We start from the raw sequence: 27905 nt of genomic DNA, 5'->3' as shown, positions 1-27905 counted from the left end.
TCAGTTCCTAAATTGCATCTGGAGGAGGGAGGAGAGAGGAGGGAGGAGGGAGGAGAGAGGTGGGAGGAGGTAGGAGGGAGGAGCTATGATACACAGGTGTATCCTTTGCAGAAGTATTTTCAATGTTTTCGGCACCAGTGACGTCAAAGAGGCGTGACACACAGCTGGAGTACACAACCCGTGGTGGGAGCACTGTACAGATGTTTTGATAAGTTGTATTAGTTTCTGTTAGTTTCCTTCACTGTTTGTTTCCCGCCCCTCGCAGGTAGTTTCTATGGTAACTGACAAAAAACTCCTTAAATACCGACACACACATAATAATGGATGGTGAATTAACAGTGTTAAGAGCTGACGTTTAATTCGGCTTATATTTAATCCACCAGTCAGCACTTGTTTTAGCGAGAAATGATAATGTAATAAAACGGCCCGCCTCACATTCCCACTGACAATTGAGACTGAGTTGAGGCGACAGAATCGTCAAAAAGTTCATCTTTATGGTTTATATTGCTGCCGAATTGACAAGAAGACTGTCCGCATATGACACACTTTATCTTGTGTTTCTAGAGATACCTGTTGTTGCAGACACGTAAGGCATTGTTAAAATGTCATATTTCTTAAAGGGAGTTTTGTGCAACATATTCCTTTAAAGTACAGAACAGAATGAAAAACAGATGTTTTATAAAGGCTACAATAGTGCAAGAAACTGAGATTTATAGTGTAAGAGCAGCTTTATTGGTCGTGATTAAAATTAAAAAGTATGCCATCTGTAGACTATTCTTGTCTCATTATGCCACGTTGTCAGTTGAATTAAAAGTCAATGTAGCCTATAATCATTTTTATGAACACTGTTATACTTATCTTACAGAGATAATTAAAAACAGCTGTGCAGTTGTTGACTCTGGAGCAACAACATCTCATTCTCATACTGGACTCCTCTCTCCTCTGTGTCTCTCCTCTGTGTCTCTCCTCCGCTCGCATCTCTGGTGGGAGGGACTAAGATGAGAGGCGAAGATGCGACGAGAGGAATCGAGGATGTCCCAAAGCGCTTATTTCTGCACCGAGGAGCGATCTCTGATGAGCTATGAGCAGTTTTCACTGAAGTCTTTCATTTTGATCAGACTAAGTGCCGTTTAATACGACCATACAGCCAGACACAGTAGAGAGTCTGTCAGCAAGAAATACTTTTTACATTCATCGTCATTTCCATTCAGTCACATGAGATTTTGCCTAAAACATTTAGCCTAATATATTTTCATTTAAAAAATTCAATCATTTAAAATCAGAATATCAATCAATACATATGCTCATAATGAACAAATAATATAAACGCATTCTGCCAGTAGAAATGATTCCTGTGCCTCTTCTGTGGAGCAGCGTGAGATTTGCAAGCTTTTACTTATTTATTCTGTGTTGTACTGGTTTTGCCTGTTGAGTGTTTATTTAATTAACTATAATGATTAGAGAGGAGGTTTAAAACCTGTAGTTATAAAGTAAACAGAGAAACTCCCCAGAGGATTTATCAGGAGGACTGATGTATTACATGTTGATTGAGATTTTAGGTGAACTCTGCTGTGCCTCGTGCGTAATGCGCACAGCGTCTTTTTAAATGGGGAGAAACTTCACCCTAACTCAGCCTCAGTCTATCTGCCATTAATCTGAATCTCATCCTAACTTTTATAACGTTTAAACTGCAATCTGCGCTGTCTGCGCACCACTATGATGCAGGTTGTTCTTCATGTACAGGTGTTTGTACAGGTAACATGCTGCTGCTCTGGCAGGTAACTGACAACTGTGTGTCTTTATTTAAGCCGACTGACAGCTGATCCAGCTGTGGGACGTCTCTTCATGTAACGCTTCAGAGGAAAGGATGTCTCAATTCTTTAACAATAAATTTCCTCGTTCCTGGATTTCAGTTATTCTGATAAACTGAAGGATTAAATGTTCCTTCACGATTAAGAGTTCCTTTATTAACTAAATAAACTATTTAAAACCCTATTAAATTAGCTTGAAAAAGCATTGTCATAAAGCTGAAAACAGGGCTGTCTATGAAAATCTGACATATGATGATCTTATAGAATATAATACACTGCAGTAGATTAAACTACACAACATTATATAAAGAAGTTAAATTAACTCAAACTTTAACATCTACAGCTGTAAAATGCAACATTAATGCAGGTGTGATATTAATCCAAAAACATCATGTATGTAAAACACTGACAAGGACCATTTTTCTTCACAATGAGTACTTTTACTTTTAATTCTTGAAGTACATTTTGTGGATAATACTTAAATACATTTACTTAAGTAGGGTTTTGAATGCAGGCCTTTTACTTGTAGTGAAGTATTTTCACAGTGAGGTATTGCTTCTTTTATTCAAGTAAAAGATCTGAATACTTCCACCACTGTAATTCAGTAAACACAATTTTACTGTACAAATAAATAATATGTTGAGGTAAAGTCCATATCTCTACATTTAAACATATAACCTGGAGATTTGAAAACCCATCCACATCTGTAGGGAAAACCACTGCAACTGGCTCCAGTGTTGTGCTCTTAAGACTTTCTGTGCACCATCTGAGCTCCACTGGTGTTTTTTTCTCATGCAGAAAGAGCAGAAAGGCAGACAGTCATCTCTCAGAGCCTAGACTGCTTCCTCTAACATCCAAGAACAGAAACCTAAATCCTTGGAAGGGCTTGAGAAAATTCTTCTCAGCTCCAGCATGACCAGAGCGTACCTGACCCGAATAGCAAAAATAGACAAAATTTACCTGTGACTCTTTTGGTAAGCATGCCTTCAGCTGCACCAGGATAAATCAGACACACTGCTCCGGCCCCATGAGCAGTCCTGACAGGCTGTACTCTGTCAGTCGTTGCCCAGAGCGCTGCAGCAACAGCCAGCTCACCGACCCTCTGTATCAGAGCTTTAGATGCATGTAACAATACATATGTATTTATGTATTTTATTTTGGAAAGACACTCTAAGTATTGTTAGCTTTATAGGTGATTGTAGGTAAAACAGAATAGTTTTCAGTTGGTTTAGGTAGGCTGTGGTAAAACTATTTGGCTCTGTGCACAAAAACTTGTATTGTAAGCCTTATGTAAATTATATCAGAAATAAAACATTTGTAGATTTCTGGATTTGTAGACCTGAGTTGTCCTTACCACACACATCATTTCCTGTATGATACACTTAACTGACCTATCCTTAATACTTAAAACAGCTTTTAGTTCAATTTAGATCACCGTATAAAAAAAATTTTGTTGTCCTTTTACCTTTTTTATAATCAAAAATAAAGTAATTGGGAGACTAAAGTTTAAAGCACCATCAGACTGGAATAATTTGCCTAACTCACACAGATCAATTTCTTCTTTTTGTTACTTCAAGACTTCTTTGCTTGTTTACTGTAAATCTATTTTGATTGTATTAGTTTTATTTTTATTCAGAGTTATTTGGTCTGTTCATTTAGTGTTTGCGGTTTGGGATGGAGGGAGAGCCCTTATGTGTATGTATCTCAAGTAGTTTATTCTCCAATTCAATTTTGGAAAAAATATGATTAATTACCCATCTTGTTTCATCAGTGGAGCTGCGCAGGCCAAACGTAACTGATCTGAGACCAGTCAGAGATAAACCCAGTTGTTTGGAGTTGCAGTGGCATACACCTGTATATTCTGCTCTAACCCATGAAAACATTTGCAATCGCTTTGTGTCCTACTGTGTGTCCAACTACAATACAGCACGGATGATCAGGTGTGGTAATAGGATAGATGGAGGGATAGATTCAACGTTTTGCATTTAATCTTCAGAACAGTGAGAAATAAATTATGGTATGCAGGCATAGTTAATCTATTTCTTTGTTTTCCTTATTGCATTGTCCTCCATGTTTCTTTAAGCCAGAGGCCCAGAGGAGGGTTATCTGTGTGATCAGCTTAATCCTCTGCAGTGTACAGACTGAGGACAAACCGAACAGTCCTTCTCAGAAGCCCATGCTCTCTCAATCCATTTGCTCAATACACAGTCCGACTCCGCATCCATAACCTCAGTATCTGGAGCGAGTGGAGCAACTGACTACAGAACTGCACAGGGATGGCAGGTGAGTTTGTGTTTGTGTCAGATCATTAGTTTCACAAAAATGTAAACAATGTAATTCTCGGTAATTCACATTTTGGAGGCCATCAAAGCTTCTTATGATCAGTCTTCGGTCAGTGTGGATTGTACTGTAAACCCAATTTTGAGACTTTGGTCAGCAACTCTTTGATGAAGTATAGCACTGCTGTCAATAGTTGGCCAAGAACTTCAAAGAACTTTTCCTGTTAAAATTAAACCACATTCAAAAGTCATCTGAAAAAGAGAATGTTTTGGGTGAAACTATACTTGTTTGTCATCATGTCTGTCAGCCCCGATCACCAGCAAACAACTGTGGAGAATGTTAAAACCTATAGATGATCTTCAGAAGAGACAAGTGACTCTACTGTGGAAAGTGAGCACAATGTAAGCACTGTCAGTTAAAAGTTCTTGCAAATAAACAACATAAAATATAATACTATATGTGTTGTGTTAAACAGACACCCAAAAGCAGAACACAAATCTGGTGAGTATGATTACCAAAACAGGGCTTTATTGTAAAACTAGTTGTTGGCTCCGGCTGGCAGTGGTGAGGGGATAATGGCTGAGATCCAGGCAGAGTGGAGCAGAGGGTGGAGGCACTGTGTCCAAGCAGAAGCTGAATCCATGAAGCGGAGAGTGTGTCAGATGAAGGAGCGGGCAGGCTGGCTGGAGTGCAGGTGATGATCTGAAGGTAGCTGGTGAAGAGCAGGCAGAGGGGTGACTCCTATTCTTGTAGACTGAATGATCTGGCAAAGAGTAGATGGAGAAACAGTAGATATACTGTTGGGTAGATGAGTTGATCAGAGGCAGGTGAGCAGACTGGGATGGTTGATGATTTGGTTGCAGATAGGTGTGTGGAGCAGAGCTGGAAGGCAGGAGGGAAAAACCACGCCCACAACACACAGACAGACTTTTGCCGCCACAACAGCCCTGACCTGACTGATTGGATTCCACTAGACTTCTGAAGGTGTGCTGTGGTATCTNNCCTTTAAGTCCTGTAAGTTGTGAGATGAGGCCTCCATGGATTGGACTTGTTTGTCCAGCACATCCCACAGATGCTCGATTGGATTGAGATCTGGGGAATTTGGACGCCGAGTCAACACCTTGAACCTCGTTGTTGTGTTCCTCAAACCCTTCCTGAACCATTTTTGCTCTGTGGCACAGCGCATTATCCTGCTGAAAGAGGCCACTGCCATCAGTTTCCATGAGAGAGTGTACATGGTCTGCAACAATGCATAGATAGGTGGTATGTCTCAAAGTAACATCCACATGAATGGCAGGACCCAAGGTTTCCAAGCCAAACATCGCCCAAAGCATCACACTGCCTCCATAGACTTGCCTTCTCCCCATAGTGCATCCTTGTGTTATTCACTTCACCATAATGTTATGGCTGATTGGTTTACAGTAGATACACAAGACCATTAGTATGTGAGAACGCAGCTGGATTGAGGAGTTCAGAGTCCTGATAGCTAAGGGGAAGAAGCCGTTTATGAAGAGCTTAGTCTTTGTGGACAGTGACCTATAGTGTCTTCCCAAGGGAAGGAGCTAGAAGAGGTGATGAGCAGGATGTCACTTTACACTTTGCTGAGTGTGTAGCAATTTAGCCGAGGGGAGAAGGTTGCCTATGATTTTCAATTCCTTGGTGACAATACAGTCTGTGCTGCAGTACCATGATGTAATAGAGGATGTGATGAGGGATTCAGTGATGGCTGATTAGAACAGAAGGAGAAGTTGATGCGTGATCTGGCATTATTTAAGCTGTCGTTGAGTTTTTGCATTGATCTGCTCAGGGTTGGAAGTGCTACTTTATGCGTGTGGAATTTAAAGGAGATGGTCAGTGATGGTGATACATCAGCATAGCCAAGTACTATGCTGATGTTGACCAGCTCAGTCAGTTTCTGTGGTTACCTCAACGTTTTCTCCCCTCCAGTCTCCTGCAAAATGTCAGAGTGCCTGCACCAGCCTGTGGTTCAATGTGTACTGTCAGTCCAAGGAATCCCACAGTGCACTGCAAACTGAGAGCTGCTTGCACATGACAGACACATCCTGTCAGATGACGCTGCCCATTGAGTGCTTCTCCTGCTTCCTGACTGTGTTACTCTGCTGGCAGCTCCCCAGCAGCTCGGCTCACCCTACCAGCACCCACAGACACACGTATGCACTAAGTCTCCATTCACAGATTAATAATTTAAAAAAAAAAGATATTTTGTTCGCAAAAATATTTTATACCGTAACCGTCACCAATGTATCAGCATTTAGAACATATGCTGGTGTAAATATGTGTTTCAATACTCATGCATGTTTTCATATTTTCTGTTTAGCACTCAGAGCCTTGAAAACAGTCCATGTAAAAGCCCTGAATGACTCTAGTCTGGAGTTTACATGGTCAGCACTCACACATGCCTTACTTACTGGCTTCCTGTTGGAATGGGAATCAGTGACTAAGGCTGACAAACAGAATCTGAACTGGGAGAGACTGAACAACAACACCAGCAGCATGATCGCCACTGGTAAGTTTATTATCAAGCCACTATTAAAGTCAACCTGGTCCTGAAAAACAGGAAATGCCAGGACTTTCCAAAACTGGAAAGGCAGCCTAATTACAATCGGCACCACGTAGCTTTAACCATATTTAATCTTAGAAACAAAAATGAAGAATATCATTGAGCTCCGGTTGTACACATAATTGGAGAACTCATACAGTGGGGTCCGGGGTCAGAAGGTAACTGCCAGGGCAATAAGGCTCTGACTTGCATTCCTATTAGTTGTTTGAACTCATTCTATCATACAGTTACATTTATTATACAGGAGTGTTGAATTAAGAATGCAAGATGCAATACCTACCTTTAATGCAAGAAACTGTTCTTTTATTTTATGCAAATGTCACAAGAATCAATTACCTGGCGCGCATGGTGGCTCACCTAAAAGAGCGCAAGCCCCATGTAGGCTGAGCCCTTATCACCCAGGTTCCAACCTGCGGCTTTATCTCCTCCCTTTCCTATCATCACCTGTCCTATCAAATAAAGGCATAAAAGCCCCAAAAATATCTTAAAAAAGGAGAGAGAAAAAAAGAATGCATTACCTGTCACATAAATATTGTCTACATTTGTAAGGTTTGTCTCTGTTAGTGTATAAGCCATTAGGGGAGCATCGCAAATTTATTTTTTTCAGTCTAGAGAATCAACAGGGTTTGCAAATCCTGATTGCCTTCCCTAGGCTAGAAGAGTAACAACTTTTAAATTAAATCTGGGAGATAATGTATCACTGCAGTAATGTGCTTTCAACATGAAGATTTGCTCCGCCTTTATCAGACAGCGAGGGGGCACAGAAAATGTAGCAATTATCTGATCAAATGATGTAGCTCTACTACGTTTTTTGGATGAACAACTAGTCGAGCTAGGTTTTACAAGCACCACTTTATCCCACTCTCTCCTTTGCTCCCCTCTGCCCCTGGCTCTGTAGTGCCCTCTGCTGGTCCCAGGCTGCAGGTGACGGAACAGAGCAACAATGCCGTCCTCGTGGTGTGCCTGTGGAGGAGCAGCATGGCTTCATCACCCAATACAGCCTCTGTCAGAATTCACACAGAGAATTGGCCCACATACTGTGCTCTGTGTTGGGCCTCACACAGCCCACAGAAACTAAACAGTGACATGAAAATATTAAGTTTTAACAGCATTTTTGTTGTGTATGGTAATAAGTTATTTTCGATTGCATGGGGAAATTATATATTTCATTAGGTCTCTGCTAAATCTTTATCAAACCAATGTCAGTACACTGCAGATAAGTGGACTATTTGTTTTAATATTGTGGTGCAGGTGAAGTGCACACAGTGTCAGATGAGACACTGAACTACCGTTTGACTGATCTATCGGGAGTGTATCAGATCTATATGACAGCTCACACAGTGGCAGGAGAAGGACGAGCCAGTCCACCTCAGTGGGTTACTGTAGGTGAGAACCAACACATGCACTGTCATTGCTTTAAATAAAAACTTTACATGGCTGCTGTGTTCCTTGTACTTTTGTGTGTGCTCATGAATGAATCTGTGTATTTGTCAGAAGACGACTATTCAAAAAGGACCATCCTGGTTTGCGTCGTCCTTCCTGTGTTCATTGTGGTCTTGCTCCTCATCCTTGCTGCATGTAGACAGTGAGTGATATTCTAGCACTTCAGTTCTATACCAGCAACAATATTGTGCTAAATAATAACTCTATAACTTTCGGAAAAGGTTTCCAAACAAGGCAGAATAAAGTAGTAGACTCAACTTATAACTAGAAAAACTGTGAATTTACAAGGTAACAAGGGAAGTAGTCTCACCTTTTAGGTATTTTTCAGATCATTACTCTGTTCATAAGATGTCCAGAAGTCCAGTCGCCTTTAACCATTAAAAAAAAACCTATATATTAAGCAATATATAACAATGTGAAATATAGACTGAGACCTCTTTGAGTAACTTTGATTAAATTGGCGTAAGTATACATTATGTGCAGTACATGTCCATTTTGTACAGGCTCACTTACTCGCAGAGAACCAGTATTGGTGATCACCAATACGCTATAATGAAGAGCTGTAATGTAGCAGTTAAGTTCCTTAATGTATGCATGAGGTATACAATTTAATTTCTAGATTGTAGTTTCAGCTACATTAGCACATGTTTTTAATACATAAGAGTGATATGAGAGAATAAGAGTGGAGTGCAGTACAGCAGGAAAAGCCCTTATTGCAACTGTCTTTTTATCTCTTCTGGCCTCCTGTTCTCCAGCCCAGGTTTCTCTAGCTGATTAGGAGCTACGCTGCTAATAATGCAAGCTGTTTATTTGAGGAGAATAAATGCAAAGTAGTTATGTACAGTAAGACGCTTCTGGGAAGACAGCTAAATAAAGTTAATGTTTTTTTAAAATCTGTTATCTTGTGTTTTTCTGATGTTTTTTTAATAAAAGTGCTGTGTACAAGCAGAAAGTAGATGCTTAAAGTATCAGAGTTGTCTGAGTATGAGTGAGTGTGAGACTAAAAATGTAATTCTGTGTAGTCTTTTGCATTTCAGCTGACTCTAAAAAAGCCCACAGCTAACAGTGTGACTGGTACCTGTTATTGGCTAAACATGGAACTTTATAACACTGCTCTTTATCATAGCTTAGACAAATGCTGAAACGTGTAATTTGCATAGACAATATCTAATAGGCCCTAGCATCTCAGGTTAAAGAATGTTTTCTTTAGAAAAGCTGCATTCAGCTAGCAATGTCCATTTGTTCCAAAGATTAACAAGTCAATGTACAAAATATTTGCTGTATTTAATGGCCTGCTGAACAAAACTTAAAATATCAAGACTACCCTTTATAGTGCCAGGATAAAGCAGAATATCTGGCCTCTGGTTCCTGACCCTGCACTCAGCAGTCTGACCTCCTGGATCTCCAACTCTGAACGTGCAACACGTGAGGAAGAACACTGTTGAAGCACATTGTTTTTCATTTGGAAATATGTGTGCATTCTTTATAAATGTATGAGCATGCACAGCTAAAGAAAAGCACATGGGGATTCTTGGTGAACCTTTGTCCTTTTGTTTGTTTGTTTTACTTTATGACCAAAATAATAATAGTTTCAGTGTACATGTTGTGTTTCTGTGCCATCACAGACAATTTATCTACAGTTCAGGCAATTTTGTAATAATAATAATAAATAAACTAAGTAAGACATCACAGAGACACTGAACAGGTGACATGAGCCATGCCACAGAAAGTCCCCCTCCACTTAAAAATAGTTGGATGTTTGGGCTTCACTATGCAGAATGAAGTATGTGAAGAGTTTGACACTGGAAGTATTATGCTTTTTAGTGTCAAGTATTTAGTATGCAACTTATACAAGTGGTGTACAATGGGCTTTACAGTAAGACATCTTGTGTCCAGCAGAAACATTTTAGAAATTAACAAAAAATAAGCATATTCATAGATTATGGATTTTTTTATGAGGTAGAATGAGTAGATGTCTTTTTAGGTATTTTAATGTAGAATTTCTTTTTAGGAAAAACACAGATCAGACACACATTATTGTTCCAAGCAGACTATTTGTATATATGTCTTAATACATGTATGGAGGGGATATTTAAAGATACACATATCAATGGGAATATTGGCATCAGTTCATGGTTACGCTATCAGTGCAGATTCTTATCATTTTCTTATTAAATTCATAACAACTGTTGTCAAGATCTATTCTCATCCTTTCCACCCCAGCCTCAGCATCTTCAAATGTATGCCATTCTCCTCTTATCTATAAAATTACCCAGGAGATTAGTTTATGCTCACTAAAACAAACTGAATTGACGTAGAGCATATTCTCAACATTAACACCACAAGCCATCTGCTTGTTGGTGTTATTTTACTTCACAAAGCTAAACTAGGTGGCTAAAATAACAAATACGATATTAAATGGCATTCCCTTATGGATTAGGACTATATTTGTTAAGTTCTTTCTTGCAATATGTCTGAATAAATGTGTGAATCTCAACCCTGTCTCTAAGTCTACCTTTGTAATTTACAAAACGGAAAAAGAAGTTGATGCTTTACAGAAGGTCAATCTGTCATTTTATTAGAGATTCTGAGTGCCTGCTGAAATGAGCTTGCTGTTAAAAAACAACCAGAAGGGGGCAGAAGGTTCTCAGTTTTATATGTGTTCATTGTACAGTTGCACTTGTGGCTCCGTGCTGTTCCTTTTTTCCTATATTCTTCTGTATGTTATTGACATTTCATTCATGTGTTTCTCATCATGTTTGGCAGCTGGACATTGCTGGATAGAATCTTATTTTAATGCATTTAATTCTACCGTTTGCTAACGTGCAGGAAGTCAAATAAAGCTGCAAGACAGAGTTTGTGCATGTAAGATTACCTACTTAACTCAAGGCTGCTGAACTAATAGACTTTGGGGTAAACGTGGTGTTAGTCATGCAAACACAGTTAACTGTTAATACACACAAATGACTCTTCTATACACATGGCACGGTACAGCCAGCAAGTGGTGGCCTGGTATTGACTGCTGGTGGGAAACATCCTGGCTGCTTGGAGCAAAATAACAGTGTGGCCCCGGAGTCATGCTGGTGTTAAGTCATGCTAATTTTGCTACAGTCCCAGCAGGGCTTATAAAAGTCTCTCTGCTTTTGTAGGGCTAGAGGTTTTGTCCTCTATATTTTTTAATCACCCACCAAGTGTGCTCAGTGTGGGTCCACCTCCCAGTGCCATGAAGGTGTTGACTAATATGTTTGGACCTTATTAGGAACCCGTTCGCCGTTTTGTCAGCTTCAATATAAATCTCTCTCATATATGGGAAGAGGAGTGCACTCTGGGAAAGGTTAAGCTCTCAACTGAACTGAGCAGTTCAAGTGTTTGTCCTGCCGGGCTTTTATGCGGAAACTGAAGTGTATGATGGGATGAGATCATGTAGGGCTCTCATATATGTGAAGATTTCAGAAATGGGGGCAGAGCTGAGTCCTCAATTAAAGCAACAGCCTTATTGTAGTGCCTTTTAAATCCCATGATTGTATGTTCTTGATTAAGTCCATATTACCTCAGATAATGAGGTCAGGTGTAATGACAGCCATTTGTTTCAGGTTTTGACTTTTTCCCCCTTCTTTTTCTATTTCTCTTGAGTATTTTTGACCTGACAGAGCAGTTTGTGACTGGTTTACTGCTGTCAGGCGCCTCCCCCTGGTTCAATCCTAACAGTGTTTGAGTCCTGTCTACTCATTAGACATTTTTTAACAAGTTGGTTTGCAAAATATAAAGCAAACCGCTGAGAGCTTTTCTGTCTTCCCCTTTGCACGCCTGTGCGTAAAAACTTGGAGCCTGTCGATAATCAGATAGCCAGAGAGGAGCCAGACGAGGAAGTTGGGAGGAGGGACCAGTGCAGTGGCGTGGTGTGTGTGCTGAGAGAAGACTTAAAACTGGATTCTCCGGACGCCTACAGCGCCGTGAAATAGGAGGATCTCTCCAGTTCTGGTTTTGTACCCAAAGCAGTAATGCGCGCAAAAGGGCCGCGTATCTGCTCAGAAACTACTTTTTAACACGCTGTCTTTTTAAGAGAGTCACACACCTATGCTGCCAATGTCAGCACAGGTAGAGAAGAGGATCCCGGAAGAACTCGTAGTGCAGGTTACCAGGTTGTTTTCATAGCCTGTACTTTTATTTCAAAGCGAGCAAGCGCCGATGGACTTGTTTACCCTGTTACAAAAGTAGTTTTTCTCTCTTAAAGTTGTCGATTTGAAAGTAAGTAAACGGGAAGAGGATGCAGGAGCTGAGGAAGAAGAAGCTGTACGTGGTGATGGACGTGCTGTGCGTTTTTGTTGGTAAGTTATGGACACCAAGTACGTCAGCATAATGCGTTTTTTATCTTTGAATTGCGCCTCAGTGCTATCAGCCAGAGGAAGATATGACCTTTGTGGTGTTGTCAGCAGTTTCTTGCCAGTCTCTCAGTGTGTTTGTGTGTTTTGCACATGATGACAGAAACTCAGGAATTTGTTTAATAATAGGAACTCAGTTATGATTGTTTATTTACGCCTTTAAAATGCCAATGAAACGAAAGATCCTCAGGACAACATACATACATACTATTTTATCCCAGTCTTCCGTTTAAAAGGCAAGTGAGGCAACTGATTTCCATACCTGATATTATAGAGCAGCCTGTTTGTGTATGCAGGATCCCAACTGCAGTGTTGTCCAGGCTGAAATGTGACATTAAATTGCACAATGGCCAAACACAAGAGGAAATATTCTCATTCTGCTCACAGCTCTGCTGCATGCTCCAATCGTACTCACCAAAAAACTTTGCAGGACTTTACAGAGCCTCAGGAAGCTGAATGTTTGTTTATGGAAATTTGATATGCATGTGTGCGCGCCCCGCTTATTCCTCATTTTCAATATTTTGTCTGCCAGGAATCTTCTCAAGAATGTCCCCACTTCCCACATACAGTCCGTTTCTCAAGATTTTCCTTCTACTTTGCTCCACTGACCATTGTTTAGCATTTAATTTCAGTTAGGAATGTTTTGCCTCCTCCGCCTGAGCAACCAACAGATAATGACATGTTGGAAAATGAATCATATCAGTGACACATATTGTGGTTATAGTTGTCAACATTTGGCTTTTGCCATTCATCTTCAATAGGGTTATTAAAGGGTTATGGTTAACCCTTTAATGGGGTTAAATGCATATGGAGCACCACAGGTGTCACGTGAAAGCATTCAATTCACTGATATCTAATTGGACAGGAATTAATCAGATATTTTGCAAATTCATTCATTAATCCATTATAACATGCATTCAGTAACTAGACATTTAATTTGTGGATATTTACATGGGTAATAAAACATATTGTTACAAAAGAATATTAATCCATCAATAAATAGGTCACATTGACATAATAGTTTAAAGAAACCAACATAAAACAATGAATAAACACAGCATTCAGTAGTTAAAAGGCTACCATAATAAATAATGGGATTTCTAGATCAGACAGCTTTTTAACCATTTACATGACACCTTTGGTCCTCCATAGTGATACTGATAAGCTTCTGATAATAACAAGTGTGAGTCCATACCACCACCCTCAAGAAAAGTCCCAGAGGTCATGTGTTTATGTGGAATTTACCACAGTGGTGGAGCATTGGTTTTCTGTATTAATGCCACAAGCCCTAGACAGACGTCTGTTGCGTAATGGTCTGATGTTCGGCGGCATGTTCATCCCTTGTTGTGTCAGTACTGGTGATAGTGGTGAAGTTGTAGGGATGGTGGCTCATGCATGTGCAGATCTGCTCTGCTGTGCACTTTCAGCTCCCCCCTGGCTTTTCAGTGAGCTTAGGGGTATTTTTCCATCTCTGGGAACATCCACAGACTGCTGAACTTGATAAGCCTCGCCATTTCGCTGTCACAAGTCTGGGATTAACGTCTGGGTTGGGTTGGTCGGTCAGGTCTGGGTAGCTGCTGCATCCCACCCTTTTGCCTCTCCCTTCCCTTTTGCCACCCACGTCACCTACCCAAATAATCATCAAGTCAACCCCAAGCTTATGTGAGGTTGCCCCAGCCATGTAATAACAACATGGTAGAGCTTGTAATTATGCTGACCATTAGCCTATAGAAACAGAGGCTAAGTGGTGTTTTGTCTGCATTTTGGGACTATTTACATTCTTATTGTAGATCAAAAAATTCATGTGAATCTACAGTAGGCAGAAATTGCGATTGTGATATGATTCACGATTAATGGGAATGATAATCTTTGCATCACAAATTAAATTTTCCCTTGAAAAAAAATAAAAAAACAAGATTGTGATTATGTGACATTTTGGGGGTGTCTTACATCTGGAGAACAAGATTTGTAGGCCAGTGCATTTCTACAGTACTTTATTATAAAGCTGTTTTGTCACACATTGAACCTTTACCAGAAAAAATAGCAATTTCCATATTGCACTTGGCCATCTCGATCCTATTTCGATTATTTGCGCAGCCCTAATCTCCAGATGCTCAAGGTTCTCCTCTCTATTATCAATGGAAGCCTTTTGTTTATCTCCACTACAGTCACCTTTACCTCTAAATATTAATCTCCTGTTCTCCACTTTGGCCGCATACTATATCTCCCTCCAATTATCTTTTGTTGTGAAATTCAAAAGCCAAATGAAAGCAGCAGATACAATCACAAAGCAATTTATCTGGCATGCTGTCCGTCACTCACACCCTGTCCTGCCTGGGTCAAACCAAAAATGAATGTCATATGAATAGATATGCCTCCCTCTATGTTCATACAATGTAAAACACAACCACTGAAGCTGTTCAGGGAGAAATCTGATGCAAATGGCTGCCTAGAGCCAAGGAGTCTTGCTGTATTATCTGTCTAGTTTATTGGTAAGAAACGTGTCTGATTCATTTTGAGGGACATTTGAGCTGTTTCAAATATTTGCCTCAGTCTTGTATTTGTTGTTCATTGTGAGCTCTTGACCTCCCTCCTCCTCCTTCTCCATTCTTTCCCGAATGTATCCCTCCCTTCCTCTTTGCTACTCCATCGGTGTAAGCCTACACTCAGCACAAATAGATGGTGGGTGTTGGCCGAGAGCACAGAGAGGAAAGACCAGGATTTAACCTCTCCCTGCCCACAGCTCGTATTTCTAGGTGCAGTACTGCAGGTGTAGACTGTCAAGGAATGAGAGGAGGAGCGAGGTTCACAATTCTGCACGAATCGGGCACTGCTGTAGGCAATATAAATGGCAATGAGCCGCGTGTTATGAGTAATGTGTTATATACTCTGTGTAAATAGTGTGTGACTTAATGGCTGTGGCATTGGTGCAACACATGCTCACACTTGTTTTTCCATGTGTGCTCTGTGTTGTGCCGTAAAGTATGTTGTGATAAATCAGTTTTGTTAAAAGTCTATTATGTCATGTGATTACAGACACACACATACACACAAATGTTTACTGTATTCAGAAGGAGTGCTAGAAAGATGACACTTGGTAATAGTATTTCATCAGTTTATTTTGTCTACATCAGAGGTCAACAGCCTCTACTATCATAAAACCTGTCTGGAGCCCCAGATTTTTGAGCCTTAAAATGCTAATTTCTTGCTGCAGATCAAGCATACATATAAGCCAGCATAAAACAACACAAATTCTATATTATCCTCAGAGACTTTTTTGTGGAGGGATTTTGAAATCCATAGCTAATCTATCTAGGCAGACTCAATACTAGTAGCCACTGCTATTGTGGTTTGACAAGACATAGAAGAAAGGCGGCAGGTCAAGACGTACATTTTATTAAACAGAACTTTTCGTTTTGAGTCTGTAATGGCTACATATTTTTACAGTTTTAGAATATAAAAATCCCTTTAGGCTAACAATGATAAATGAAAATGTGGAGCCACTGGAGAGGGGCTAAAGAGCTGCCTACCCCGGTCTACACACAGATTGTTTATAGACACTGTTTTCATTATTTAATTCCATATTAGCAGCTTGTTATTGACTGATACATTACCTGAAACAAAAGAGTTTGCTCCCAAAGCCCCAGAGCTCTAGGAGTTACTACGCATTTCCTCCCATTATTTTTTTTTCATTTTACATGTAAAAATGCCCACGTTCTGTTCTTTGACCTTGTTGGATGTTGGTTAGAGTTTGTTGGTGATTCAGCGTCGTTGCTGCAGCGTCTCCAGGGAGCCGGGCCTCTCATGCGGTCGTGTTGGGAAGACTGATTGTCCCGAGTTCTCAGAGAAAGGCAGTGAAGATGCTTGATGGGAATCGTTTTCCTCAGGAGAGCTCAGTCATGGAAACTGAAGCCCTTTGAACAAACAGGCACGTCCCTCTGAGAAATATGAGCCTAGTTTATTTTTTCTTCTCATTGTTGTTTTTCTAATTATCATAATTGCACGAAAGGGGTTTCTGGTAAACTGGTGAGTCTATTATCAGTCATACTTTAAAGTGGATGAGGATCTTTTGTCGTGGTCGTTTTAAAAAAAACAAAATCATTACCACATTTGTTCTGAGACATTAAAGCTGCATTCCCCAGTCAACTCAGTGGACTTCAGAAACAAAATAATAAAATATTTATTATTGTTTTTAAGACATTTGTAAGGGGAAAATTGACAGCTACCACCTTATATTGTTATAGGTTTTCATGAGAAATTTTCTTAATTGCTTTGCACAGCAAAACAGCTCACACCTGCTGTTCTCCCAGCACAAATGTACCTTTCCAGATGACTGAAATGCAGTACCTGCAAACATGTTTATTCATTCCAGTAAAGTCATAAAACATATGCATGCAAGAAAGGCTGACTACAAAATGTGTTCATAATTTGGAGAAACACTAACAAGATCACTGGTGTTAGACTTAGTCCCGTTTGCACTCAGTAATTATACCGAAGCATCATTATATAGTTGTAAAAATGTAAGATACGACACAGCAAGACATGTACTTCACCACCATTCATGATAATTCTACACTTAAACTCCTGCAGACCTCTACGGTTTATAGGTTTAAACCTGTGTGGGTTACTTATTTGACCCCCTCCAGACTTTTTGATTGCCAACACAGATTTAGCTGCCCTCCCACCACTCGTACGATCTCGCCTGCAACCCTGTCTCCTTCTGCACTGCTTGGAGCTAAGCATGCGTAAATGATGTACAGAGCGAAACAGCAGGATTAAAAATAAAGAATGGGCAGCAGCAGGATTTGGTGTGACTGGTGAAGTTGGGCGTTCCTCATGTGAATTAGAATTCCAGAGGCCAACGCCGGCAGAGGTTGTAGGCTCAGCACATACCTTCCACATTAGTCAGTCCAGAAGTCAGAAAGAAGGAGAGTTTAGTTGTTTTGTTACTGCAAACCATCTCTTAAAGGGCTGTAGCATCACCTATGTTGTTACACTAAAGAAACTTGTTTCTATAGGCGTCTTGCTGTCATTTCAACAAAACATTTTTGAATTGGAGGGAGGAAACAAAAGAGAGCAGGAAAGAAAACAAAGTGGAAACATTGACTGTAGCTACAAGGAAAAAAATGCCCGCCCCTGTCCTCGTCCACAGTGGGAGGGGATGAGGAGTTGGAGGCATAGTCAGATGGAGTAAATGACTAAAGAGTGACACAGGGATGAAAGATAAAATAAGCAAGGAGCGGTGTTAATGCACAAGGAAACGAGAGCTATCAGCAGAAGGATAAGATGGATTGGAAGGGAGCAGAGAAATGCAGAAAGAAGAAACTCGATGAGTGATTTCCACACTGGAAATACGAAAAATGAGAGTGGAAGATATTAAATGGCAAACGTTCCAGCTGTGACCCTGGAGGAAAGTTTTAGACCAAACAGGGCAGCCCAAGGGCATGAGAACACCCCTTGCACACACACACACACACACACACACAGCTTTACACGCCTTGAAAATATGCATAATGAAAAACCAGACTGTATGTTTTTCAAACTGAGGGGAATAATTGTCTGTCCACATGGTTTTGCAGGTGCAGCAGGTTATGTCAGAGAAACCAGGGCAAGTAGGTGTGGGAGAACTCTCTAACCATTGGAACAACTTCCAGATGATTGCGGGAGTTTGAGTGCAGGCCTCGACCTTTCTCTAGCAGGACAGGCAAATAGAAATGTGAGAGAGGACAAAGACAGAAAAACTGAGGTAAAAACAACTAGAACGAGAGAGGACGTGACGAGCCTCGAATCTCAGTCCCAGAGTGCGATTGTGGTCCAAATGGTCCTGCGTAATTGCACATCTGCCAGCTAAATAAAGCACTATCCCATTGAGGCCTCTATATTTACAACAGAGGGAGAAGTGTGTGGGAGGACGCCGCGATCAAGAGAATGACAGGCAGAAAGATGGAGCGGCAGAGAGAAGAATGAATGACTTTGAATAAGAGAGAAAAAAAACAGAATGGAGGATGTGAATCAGCAGTGGTGGAAGGAATGAAGGAAAGAGTGCAAATAACTTCTTACACTGACATCTTTGTTTGTCCCTGGTATCACTTCATGCTAAAAATCTTCCATGATGCTCTTCTGACCCCTCTTGACGCACTGTCTTCATCAATTACTCGGCTCTCTGTTGCACTAATACCCATTTCAGCAGGGGGAGACACTGAGGTGCCACTGTGGATGAAAGCTAATTTGCAGGGCAGGTAAATGAGAAGCCTTTAACTTCCCAAAATGGAACCGAAGCCTCTAAAACAGGCCTTTTTTTAATCTGAGACAGGAAAGCCTGAGCCCAGCATCCTGCGACTTCAAACAGGCTCCCATTAGAGGAGATTTCTGACTGGCAGCTGGAGATTAGCTTCCTGGCTACATTCCAAACTGGCAGCATTTCCCTTCCTTCCATCCGTAGAGGCAGGTGTCTAGAAAGAAGGTTCTCCTGTATCCTGAATAAGTACTTCCACCTCCCCCCTCTAACTTCCCTCCATGTATATATGTTCCTTTGGGGTTTCTGCAAAGAAAGATCCGCCATAGATGTCTGAGTTTAGAGAGACACTGCTTGGTCTTTAAGTGGAGACAGCTCTGGAGCAGTGTCAGTTTGGGTTGTGGGGTTGTCTCGTGGTATTCTGCCGATGGGTCTATTTTTGCCTGGGAGCTGTGTGTGTGTGTGTGTCTGCTTTTCGAGAGAGTGGCTGGTTTGTTTCTTGCAGATATTATCTACAGAGGCACTGCTCATGAGACACATTCACACTCCTCAGGATGTGCATCCGTTATGCCCATGACGGCAGTCCAGACTCTTTACATCATTTTATTAGAGCGCTTTTATTTTCATCCAAACTTGTAATTTATGACTAACAAGTGTCAGCTGAATTAGTGCTTTATTTATGAATACAGGAATAAAAACTTCATACTTTTTTACAAGCCTGGGGAGGGTTGTTTAAGGCCAGGTGCCCTGACTTCACTCAGTCCATGAACCGTGTGGCACACTGGCAAAATCCAAGTTTAGTTAAGAGGATTTTGTAAGTGCAAAAAAACCCTCCTAAAAACCTTTAGCGTATGGTAACGTGTAACAGATTAATACAAATTATACTCAAGAATGTAATGTTTTTGATGTAGATTCAAAAGCTATTTAGCCTTTCGGGAGCTTGTTAGGTGGGAAGAAGGTAGTATATTTCATTAGCTGCTGGCACTTCTCTTTGAAGCTTCTCACTTAATTTCTCTCACCCTCCTCCTGTGATTAATGGCCCTGCTCTGGCAAGTGTTAAAAGCTTTATAAAACAGTTTGAAGTTACTATACCATGTGACTCCAATGTAGAAATAATTATGTCTTTCTGTCATTTTAAAGTGACATTTACCATGCTGTATTAAGTAAATAAACATTCCTCCCTGACGTTGTCCAGGCCAATGTTACACAAACCTTCAAAACCTGCTGTTATAGTTATAATATGCATTAGTATCCGGTCAAACAAGTCTTTCCTTTGCTTTTGTTTGCAGCTCCACTTTGTTTTTAATGTTGTGGTAAAGGCAAACATTCCACACTGTATGTTTGTGTCGGCTGACGTAATATGTCAAGTGGAAGATTTTATGTCATCGTGTCTTCCTCAGTTGTAATGACACTAAGCTATGGAAAAAAAAGTACAGCGTTTGTTTTCATGTGTGGTAATGCAAACACCCTGATGATAATATGTTTTCAAATAGCGTTTTAAGGTATTTGACATGCTGTGTAAATTTCATTTAAGTCCATACTGGATATATAAGCAGTCTGGAAATGTTTGAAATAATATTTTGAAGAGAGCTGGACTCTCTTCAAGAGGACATTGAAAGAAACTGTGCAGAGAATTGCGACTTTCTGAGCAGTTCTTTCTGTTTTCTCACAGAGATTAAATATGTTTTTAAAAACAAGGCAATTGCGCAGAGATATTTGGTCCTTATATGTCAGAGTAGTATTTACAATAAAAACTCCTGTAATGACATTCTACCTGTTATGGCTATGTTTGTTTTAAGTTCAAACACGTCAGCTAGGATGAGATGGAAAGGTAAACTAGAGACGGTTTCTAGCCACCCGGAAGCAGGATGCAGGATACAGATGTAGAAACTGCCACCCGAAAACCACATCAGTAAATTCATATTGGGGCGGCTGAGACAGGATGTTAGTTAAATGCAAGAGACCTTATATTGTGCTGTTGTGAAAAACAGGATTTTGGTGGTGTTAAGAGGAAAATATGTGGAATAAGGCCTTATGCAACCGGTTTACCACGTCCTGACATGGCGGGTACATGTGTAAACAGTAGGCATCTGGTGGTTGGAGGCCAGTGGGATGTTGTCGTGCAGCGACAGGTGTCATCCAGCTGCTGCTGTTCACAAGGAACCAAGAGTGTAGACAAAAAGGGGGAAGGTGGAACAGATATATTGGACAGGTGTTGGCTGCTGAAATTGCCTATCAACACTAAAATTAGTTTGTTTATTAGTTATTTATTTACTCAAGCTCTAGCTGGCACAGCCTCAGGTTGTTAGTAACACAGGTAACAAGCACAGGGAAGTTGCCATTGGAAACTGTTTGGAAAAAAGTGGAAACTTTCATAACTGATGGTAGCAGCATCTACGCTAACCTCTTTTGCAGCCACCATTGTTGTTGTTACTTCTCCCACACATCATCGATGATTGATTTTTGTACAGATTAACCAAAAAAGATGAGATGTGAGCTATAGATTTTTCTGGTAGGAAGATTTCTTTTACCTTTTGTAAAGATCCAGGCTTGCTGCTTCCAAGTCAGAGGAAGGCAAAAGTGAATAATTTTGCATTTCACCCTGAAGTTTTTTTTTGTAATTTGCATTGTGAATAGGTGCTGAAACTTGCTAACACAATTTCAGTTTGGTGGTGTAAACCCTTCATAAGACAGGTGTATTTTTACTGAAACATCTTGTGTTGAAATCTTGAAGTTGGGAGTTGTGATTCCTCCCTTTTTCAAATGTCATAAAAAGATTAGAGCCTTTTGTGTATGAATACCGTGTTGAAGTCAATTGAATTTGGGTTTTCTCCTTCCCTGTTTGTCTAGTCTAAACCCAGCTCCTCCAAGGTCGGGTTACCAGGAGTCCAATGTGCAATGATGTGTTTATCCTATAGAGCGCTATCGTTTATTCTCCTCTCAGCACAAAGCTTCTATTTTGCTGCTGCCCTCCCTACTGAGCCAATAAGACTCTTTGTCTGTATAGTGTCTGTGTGGAACATGTGTGCAGTTGGCATGTCACAAAACAATGTCCGCACTCATCTCATGTCACCTCGGATATACGCAATGTCAGATGAGAGCAAGACTCACACACTGCACGTCATTTTGCAGGTGTCATTGTGCATTGTTGTTTATTGTGAATCACAGCATTTATTAGGGGGATTTCTCTGATTCATTAGTTAAGTAGTGCTTTTTACTGACATTGAGCAGTTTTAGTAATTTAGTATAAAGTTGTTGTTTTTTTCACATAATGAAAGTAATCTCAGGCCATGAGCTGACGTGTCTCATATTAAAGTATTGACAAAATTCAAAGCATTAACATGTTTTACTTATACCACGTAACACAAGACACACATGCCATAAGTTTTAGTATTTTTCTGGTCAGTATTCATACATTTACAGTAGGATAACCATCCTGAGAGGTTTCAGGGTGGAACTGAACCCGATGTTCACCTCAGCTGAATCCTGATCCACCATCCAGTTGTATATTTTCCTTAAGTCTCAGTCTTCAGTGTGTGGACTCTTGGTCTCTCATCAGTCAGTCTCGCTGGAAGTCCTCCTGGAATTATGTCAGCTGCTGACATTTTTTAAAGAATGGGAGGGGTGCACTGCTCATTTACACAGGAATGTAATACTATTGGTGAGAGCGCTTTTCAAGTGTATGCAGTGTTTTTTCACGGCTGTTTTTCTTGCATTTAGTATGTGGCCATATGGCATTTCCATAGTGGCCCCAAGACTGTCTGTCTGCCTATTATGAATAGTGGTGGTGGATGTCAGGGTGGAGAGTACATTCCTCAGTAGGGCTGCAACTCAATTTCCATCTATTCATTAATTTTTTAAGCTGTATATGAAATGTCAAAGATAATGACCAATACCTATTACACGTTACCAGCACCCTTTTTTTCTGCGTGATACTCAAAAAACCCAAAACAATAATTTGCCAGTTAAATAAAATGGATAATTCCAAGTAATTTTTGACTAAAATTATAAATGAACGATCAAGTATGGTCTTCTCCCATACACTGTATCTACTTACTTCATACTCCAAGTATGAAACACTCACCACTGTAGGCTTAAAAAAGAGCAGGCTTATGGTCAGTTACAATTCAGTCCAGTGGTGAAAGGTTTTCACTGCTGGGGGAAAAAAAATAACATCCATAAGAACCTCTTAAACTCATTGCACTGTAGTCTACTTCTGTGCTGCTCATCTTTATAGAAACAAATCTGCCTTCGACACTCTTTCAGTCTCTGACAGTTTAAGAAGAGTTTGACTTTAAACAGAGAGAGCATCTGCACAAAGTAATAACTAGCCTCTTTTCACATATGATTTCACATATACACATACTTGTACATCTACAAAATGCAGTGAAGTGAGTGTGTATGCTGGTAAGAGAGAGAGACAGAGAGGAAGAGGGTGAGTGAGTATTTTTGGGATGGATGTTTCCATATATCTCAAGGACATCATTCGTGCACTCAGGAGCCTTGAGCAGCTATATTTGGTCTTATTTTTGGACAGAGCCACATCATTCAAGAGAGCTGTAGTTGTGTGTGTCGTGTCTGCAATAATGTGTGTACAGTCTTGTTTATACACTCTTGTGTCTATTGGGCTTGTGTGTGATGTGTGATTTTTTACATATGCCCACATGTCTGCGTATATAAATACTATTTTGAACTGTTTATTTTTGTAATTCCTTGCTGTGCATTTCTACCCTGGCATTTAGGTACTGAATGTTTTTTTCTCTTTGTGGGTTGTTTTCATCATTGTGATTTTAGACCTTAGACCTTGAGAGAAAGACAGAACGAGAGAGAGAACAATTTAACTATCCTTAGAAAAACATTTTCACTTCCCAGCTTTGAAAATGATGTAATGTCTGAAAACCTGCAGAAACTGAGACAAATATGTTATTGCAAAACATTTTTTTCTCAAATATTGATGACCATTAACTTGGCTCAACCTTGTTCGTGGTCTGTGTGCCCAGTTATAATCTTAGCAGTGACCAAGCGTTACGTATCTCTGACAACATCCAATGCATTAATTTAATTTCACCAAAGGCACAACTTCTCCAAATATGGTGAATATTCTGAACCATCTCATCGGACTTCTGGTTTGTTTTCTCCACAGCGGCACTGCCCTTCATCATTATGACCATCGTGTTCAAGCCATATCAGAGAGGGGTTTACTGTGACGACGAGAGCATCATGTACCCCATAAAACCAGACACCATCACCCATGGCATGCTAGCGGCTGTCACCATCTCCTGCACCATCATCATTGTAAGTTTTCATCAATCTCCCCTCTGCCCTCACAGGGAGTTTCTTTACACATCACCTTTGCCAAAATCATGGAAAGTTTACAGGACTTAACTCATTTAACAACATCCTGTGCTGTTTGCTCCATTACTGAATGGCTTTTAGGAACTGAGGAAAGTGTAGATGTATTAGGAGGAAAAAGTTGTTTCATTCTAATGAAGCGAAAAATGGTGGTGGGGGGAAATGGAACAAAGTCTCAAAGAAACTCTTTTCACTTTTCCCTCAGATCTCCTCTGGAGAAGCTTATCTGGTCTACAGCAAGAGGGTTTACTCTAATTCTGACTTCAATCAGTATGTAGCTGCACTGTACAAGGTGGTGGGCACCTTCTTGTTTGGAGCAGCTGTTAGCCAGTCTCTGACCGACCTTGCCAAGTTCACCATTGGCCGTCCGAGACCTAACTTCATGGCCGTGTGTGCCCCAAAGATCTGCACGGGATACATGCAGAAGATCAACTGCACTGGCAAGCTTCAGGACGTCACAGAGTCCAGGTAGGAGGAGAACATCTCCGTATTATATTTGTGTAATTAAAATTGAACACATTTTATGCGATAATATGCCAACAAGAGTCTACTGTTTAAATATACTGAATTAGGCATTAAATCTGTTTCTTTCTATTCTCCAGATTGTCCTTCTACTCTGGTCACTCCTCTTTTGGAATGTACTGCATGCTCTTCCTAGCGGTAAGTACAGCGCAGAAGCTTAAATCAATCATTAAAAGTCCTAACACAGTCCTAATACAGTGTAAATATGCATCTCTATGTACAGTAAACATGCAAATATCTCAGTGTGAATCATGGATAACAGTCCCCAGATGGGCTCGTCAGCCTTATGCATTTGGATCTGTACTCAAGGGCTAATTGTTGAGATAGAGAAAAGGCTCATAGAGGCGGTTTGTGCCAGCGGACATAAAAGGACAAGGCAAGAGTTCAGAGGAAGAATGTGTATACTGAGAGAAGTGATCTGGAAGCCTCTGCTGCCTTTTTCCCAGCAACGATGAAGGCAAAGCATGTGCTGTGTTCTGTCTTCCAGGCCTATCCAGTTCATTACCCTTGGCCTCATCTCTTTGTGTTAAAAACCAGGCATCAATGCTAGACAGCAAGCGTCAAGAGGCCAAGCAAAGCAGCATTGTAGCGCTCAAACAATACTTGAAAGAAAAGACATTTCCAGCTCGCGTCCATTCCTGTCTGTGGCTCAGTTCACACTCTCTGTTTTGCCAGGAAAATATTGCAAACAAATAGAGCTAAGCTGTGATATCCAGCCTGTGTCCTGCAGTGTTCGGTGCAGAGTGTGGCTGTGTGGCAGGGGGACTATGGTGTGATGCCAATTTTTGCACCTTCAACAGCAGCCCAGCAGAAGCCCAGAGAAGTCTGTACTATTGCCAGGTTCATAATTTTTTGGCGGCCACTATTTTCCAGTAAAAAAGGGGTTTCAGTCCATAGTGGATATAAATTAGATTCGTACTCAATACCTTTTTACAGAAATCCAATTTGAGTCATACCAGCCACTACTTTTGCATTAGAGAGACATAAACTCATGCTCCAAGTAAATTTACCTTTTTATTTTTGGTTTGTTTGAAGTGAGATACCATCTACTGTCCATTTAAAGCGAGCTGTCCATTTAAACAAATATAGAGATTACTTTTGCAAAGCAGAAATTTGACTGCTGCATTACTTCACTGCTTTGTCAGCATATTTCATCACATTGTGTCAATGCGAAATGCTGCAGATGTTGTTCCACACACAAATTACATTCTCCTAACCTTTTATGGTGTGATAACCTTTTAGGGGGCTTAAAACCGCTTACATCTTTTTTCAGTGTAATTACAAGTTGACAATAAAAGCAGAAAGGAATCCCTACATAAACATTTTTCTCCCATCTTTTCTCCCCTCAACCCTCCCACGATCTACCACCCTCTGCTCTTCTTCCACTCTATTTCCCCCCTCCAGCTTTACGTGCAGGCGAGACTGGTGGCTAAGTGGGCTAGACTTCTCCGACCCACCATCCAGTTCTTCCTGGTGGCCTTTGCGGTGTATGTGGGTTACACCCGAGTCTCTGATTACAAGCACCACTGGAGCGACGTGCTGGTGGGGCTGCTGCAGGGAGCTCTTGTTGCTGTGCTCAATGTGAGTCTCCAAGACAACTTCTTTCCAAGGGCAAACATTGCAAAACTTAAGAATTCCTACATGATATTTCCATGATGTAAAACTGTCATAACTTCTGATGGGATCTCCTATCAAGATGCTGAGCTGCTCATACAGTGAATGCAAGCCAATTTTTGCTAAATTTACAGAAAGGTTTATACTGAAAATAGTATGATGTCATAGTCTTTTAATTTAACACTTATCTCAACAAATCATGCTCACACAGAAAATGAAATGTTCTGTGAAGTAGCTCCAGCCCTCGACCTGATGACATCTTAACTCTGAGTCTTACTCCTCTGGTTTCTGGCTTAAGGAAAAGCAAACATGGGCGGGACTGTCCAGATCATAAGAAATATTATTTGATGGAAATCTTTATACTCCCTTTAAAGCGGAAACAGCCACTGAAGAATCCATATTTCAGCTTTATTTCAGTCTTGCAGTAAAATCCATATAGACAGGAAGCATAAAGGGAGTGTGATGGCTGCAAAGTGTGACAAACCCACACACTTAGACTGGCATGTTCTCAGGCAATAAGTCCATTCTCCTCACTTCATCCAGCTGGGCTTCTTTATTGTTTGGCCACTTCCCTGTTTTGAGTAAGACACTGTCAGCACCGCCTTGTGGAAATTGTGTGTGTGTGTGTGTGTGACCATGTATGATTAATTGGGAAGTGAGCCCGCGCCTTTGGCCTTCACAGTGCTGTGCGCAATTAGAGACCCTCCTGGGCATAGCATTTTATGGCCTACAGGGGTTGTGCCTGCTCGCTGTGTGTTCCTCTCAGATGTGTGTAAGTCTGAGTGTCACTTAACAGCTGTGCACAGACCTGTCCAGACATATGTTATCACAATTTCCAGCCCAGCCCTTACATTGTATCCCTTACGTGCTTATACTCCAATCTCTGTGGGAGAAATATCCCAAAGTGCCAAAGCTAACCTTCTCTCCGCTCTTTTTTCCTCCCGTCCTCTGCAGGTGCACTTTGTGTCAGACTTCTTTAAGAAGCGTCCTCCACGTTGCACTAGGCCAGACACAGCTGATAGCGAAGAGCCAGAGAGGAAACCCAGCCTGCAGATTGCAGACTCCGAGCACAGCAACCATTACAACTATCACCACAGTCCGGGCCCTGTGTGATTGGAGCTGACGCTAGGGAACAAAGGCTGCAGCCTGCAGACCCCAAACCTGTGTGATAAGGTCCAACTCTGGGGCCTTTAACCTTGATTGTGCATTTAACAGTGTTTAGTGCAGGGAATAACCTGGGTCATCTGCGGTCTTGACTCTGTAGGCTGCCCGCTGCAGTCTCCTGATGCTATGTGAGAAGCCCTATGAGTGTGAGATGTTAAATTAAGTGTATTAATTCTGCAACCAGCTCCCTCCTTCTGTGTCAACCACTTAAACCCCACCTACTCCCCAACCACTGGACTGACTGAGGGGGCTGCATCCCATCTACAGGTGCCTAAGCCCCCTCTCAAAGACACCATGATGACCTCCTTTTCTCCTATAAGTGAGAGAGGAGCATATTTTTTTAAGACATCATTGTTGATGTTGAAGTGTATATGCTTAAAGCTGCATTAAGCGAAAAACCCACAGCAACAAAGCTATGATAGAGCTATGATACACTAAGTGCTTGTGGCTAATGTGTTACACAGCAGAAACAGAGGAACATGGACATTCAAACCTTAGTCCTTTCCTGCCAACTGACAAAT

The 27905-nt window shown here is 40.9% G+C and overlaps 1 protein-coding gene and 1 long non-coding RNA gene across 2 annotated transcripts in view; both read left to right on the top strand.

Annotated features, from left to right (window-relative positions):
- Nucleotides 1–4400: 4400 nt before the first annotated feature.
- On the top strand, nt 4401–6282 carry LOC118322370. The gene is made up of 3 exons (XR_004796443.1): nt 4401–4481; nt 4567–4592; nt 6039–6282. It is a non-coding gene; the product is annotated as an uncharacterized LOC118322370 (long non-coding RNA).
- Nucleotides 6283–11918: 5636 nt separating this feature from the next.
- The window catches only part of plpp2b (phospholipid phosphatase 2b), a gene marked incomplete in the record, with an annotated part of 18312 nt that continues 2325 nt past the window's right edge, over nt 11919–27905 (top strand). The window contains 6 exon segments of the mRNA XM_035653348.1: nt 11919–12443; nt 23876–24027; nt 24290–24552; nt 24687–24744; nt 26011–26187; nt 27175–27905. Of these exon segments, the coding sequence (XP_035509241.1) occupies nt 12383–12443; nt 23876–24027; nt 24290–24552; nt 24687–24744; nt 26011–26187; nt 27175–27333 (870 nt within the window).

Source organism: Morone saxatilis, unplaced genomic scaffold (assembly GCF_004916995.1).
Source record: "Morone saxatilis isolate NCDOM2014 unplaced genomic scaffold, NCSU_SB_2.0 Contig12, whole genome shotgun sequence".
NCBI lineage: Eukaryota > Metazoa > Chordata > Actinopteri > Moronidae > Morone > Morone saxatilis.
This window is presented reverse-complemented; position numbering and strand designations above follow the sequence as displayed.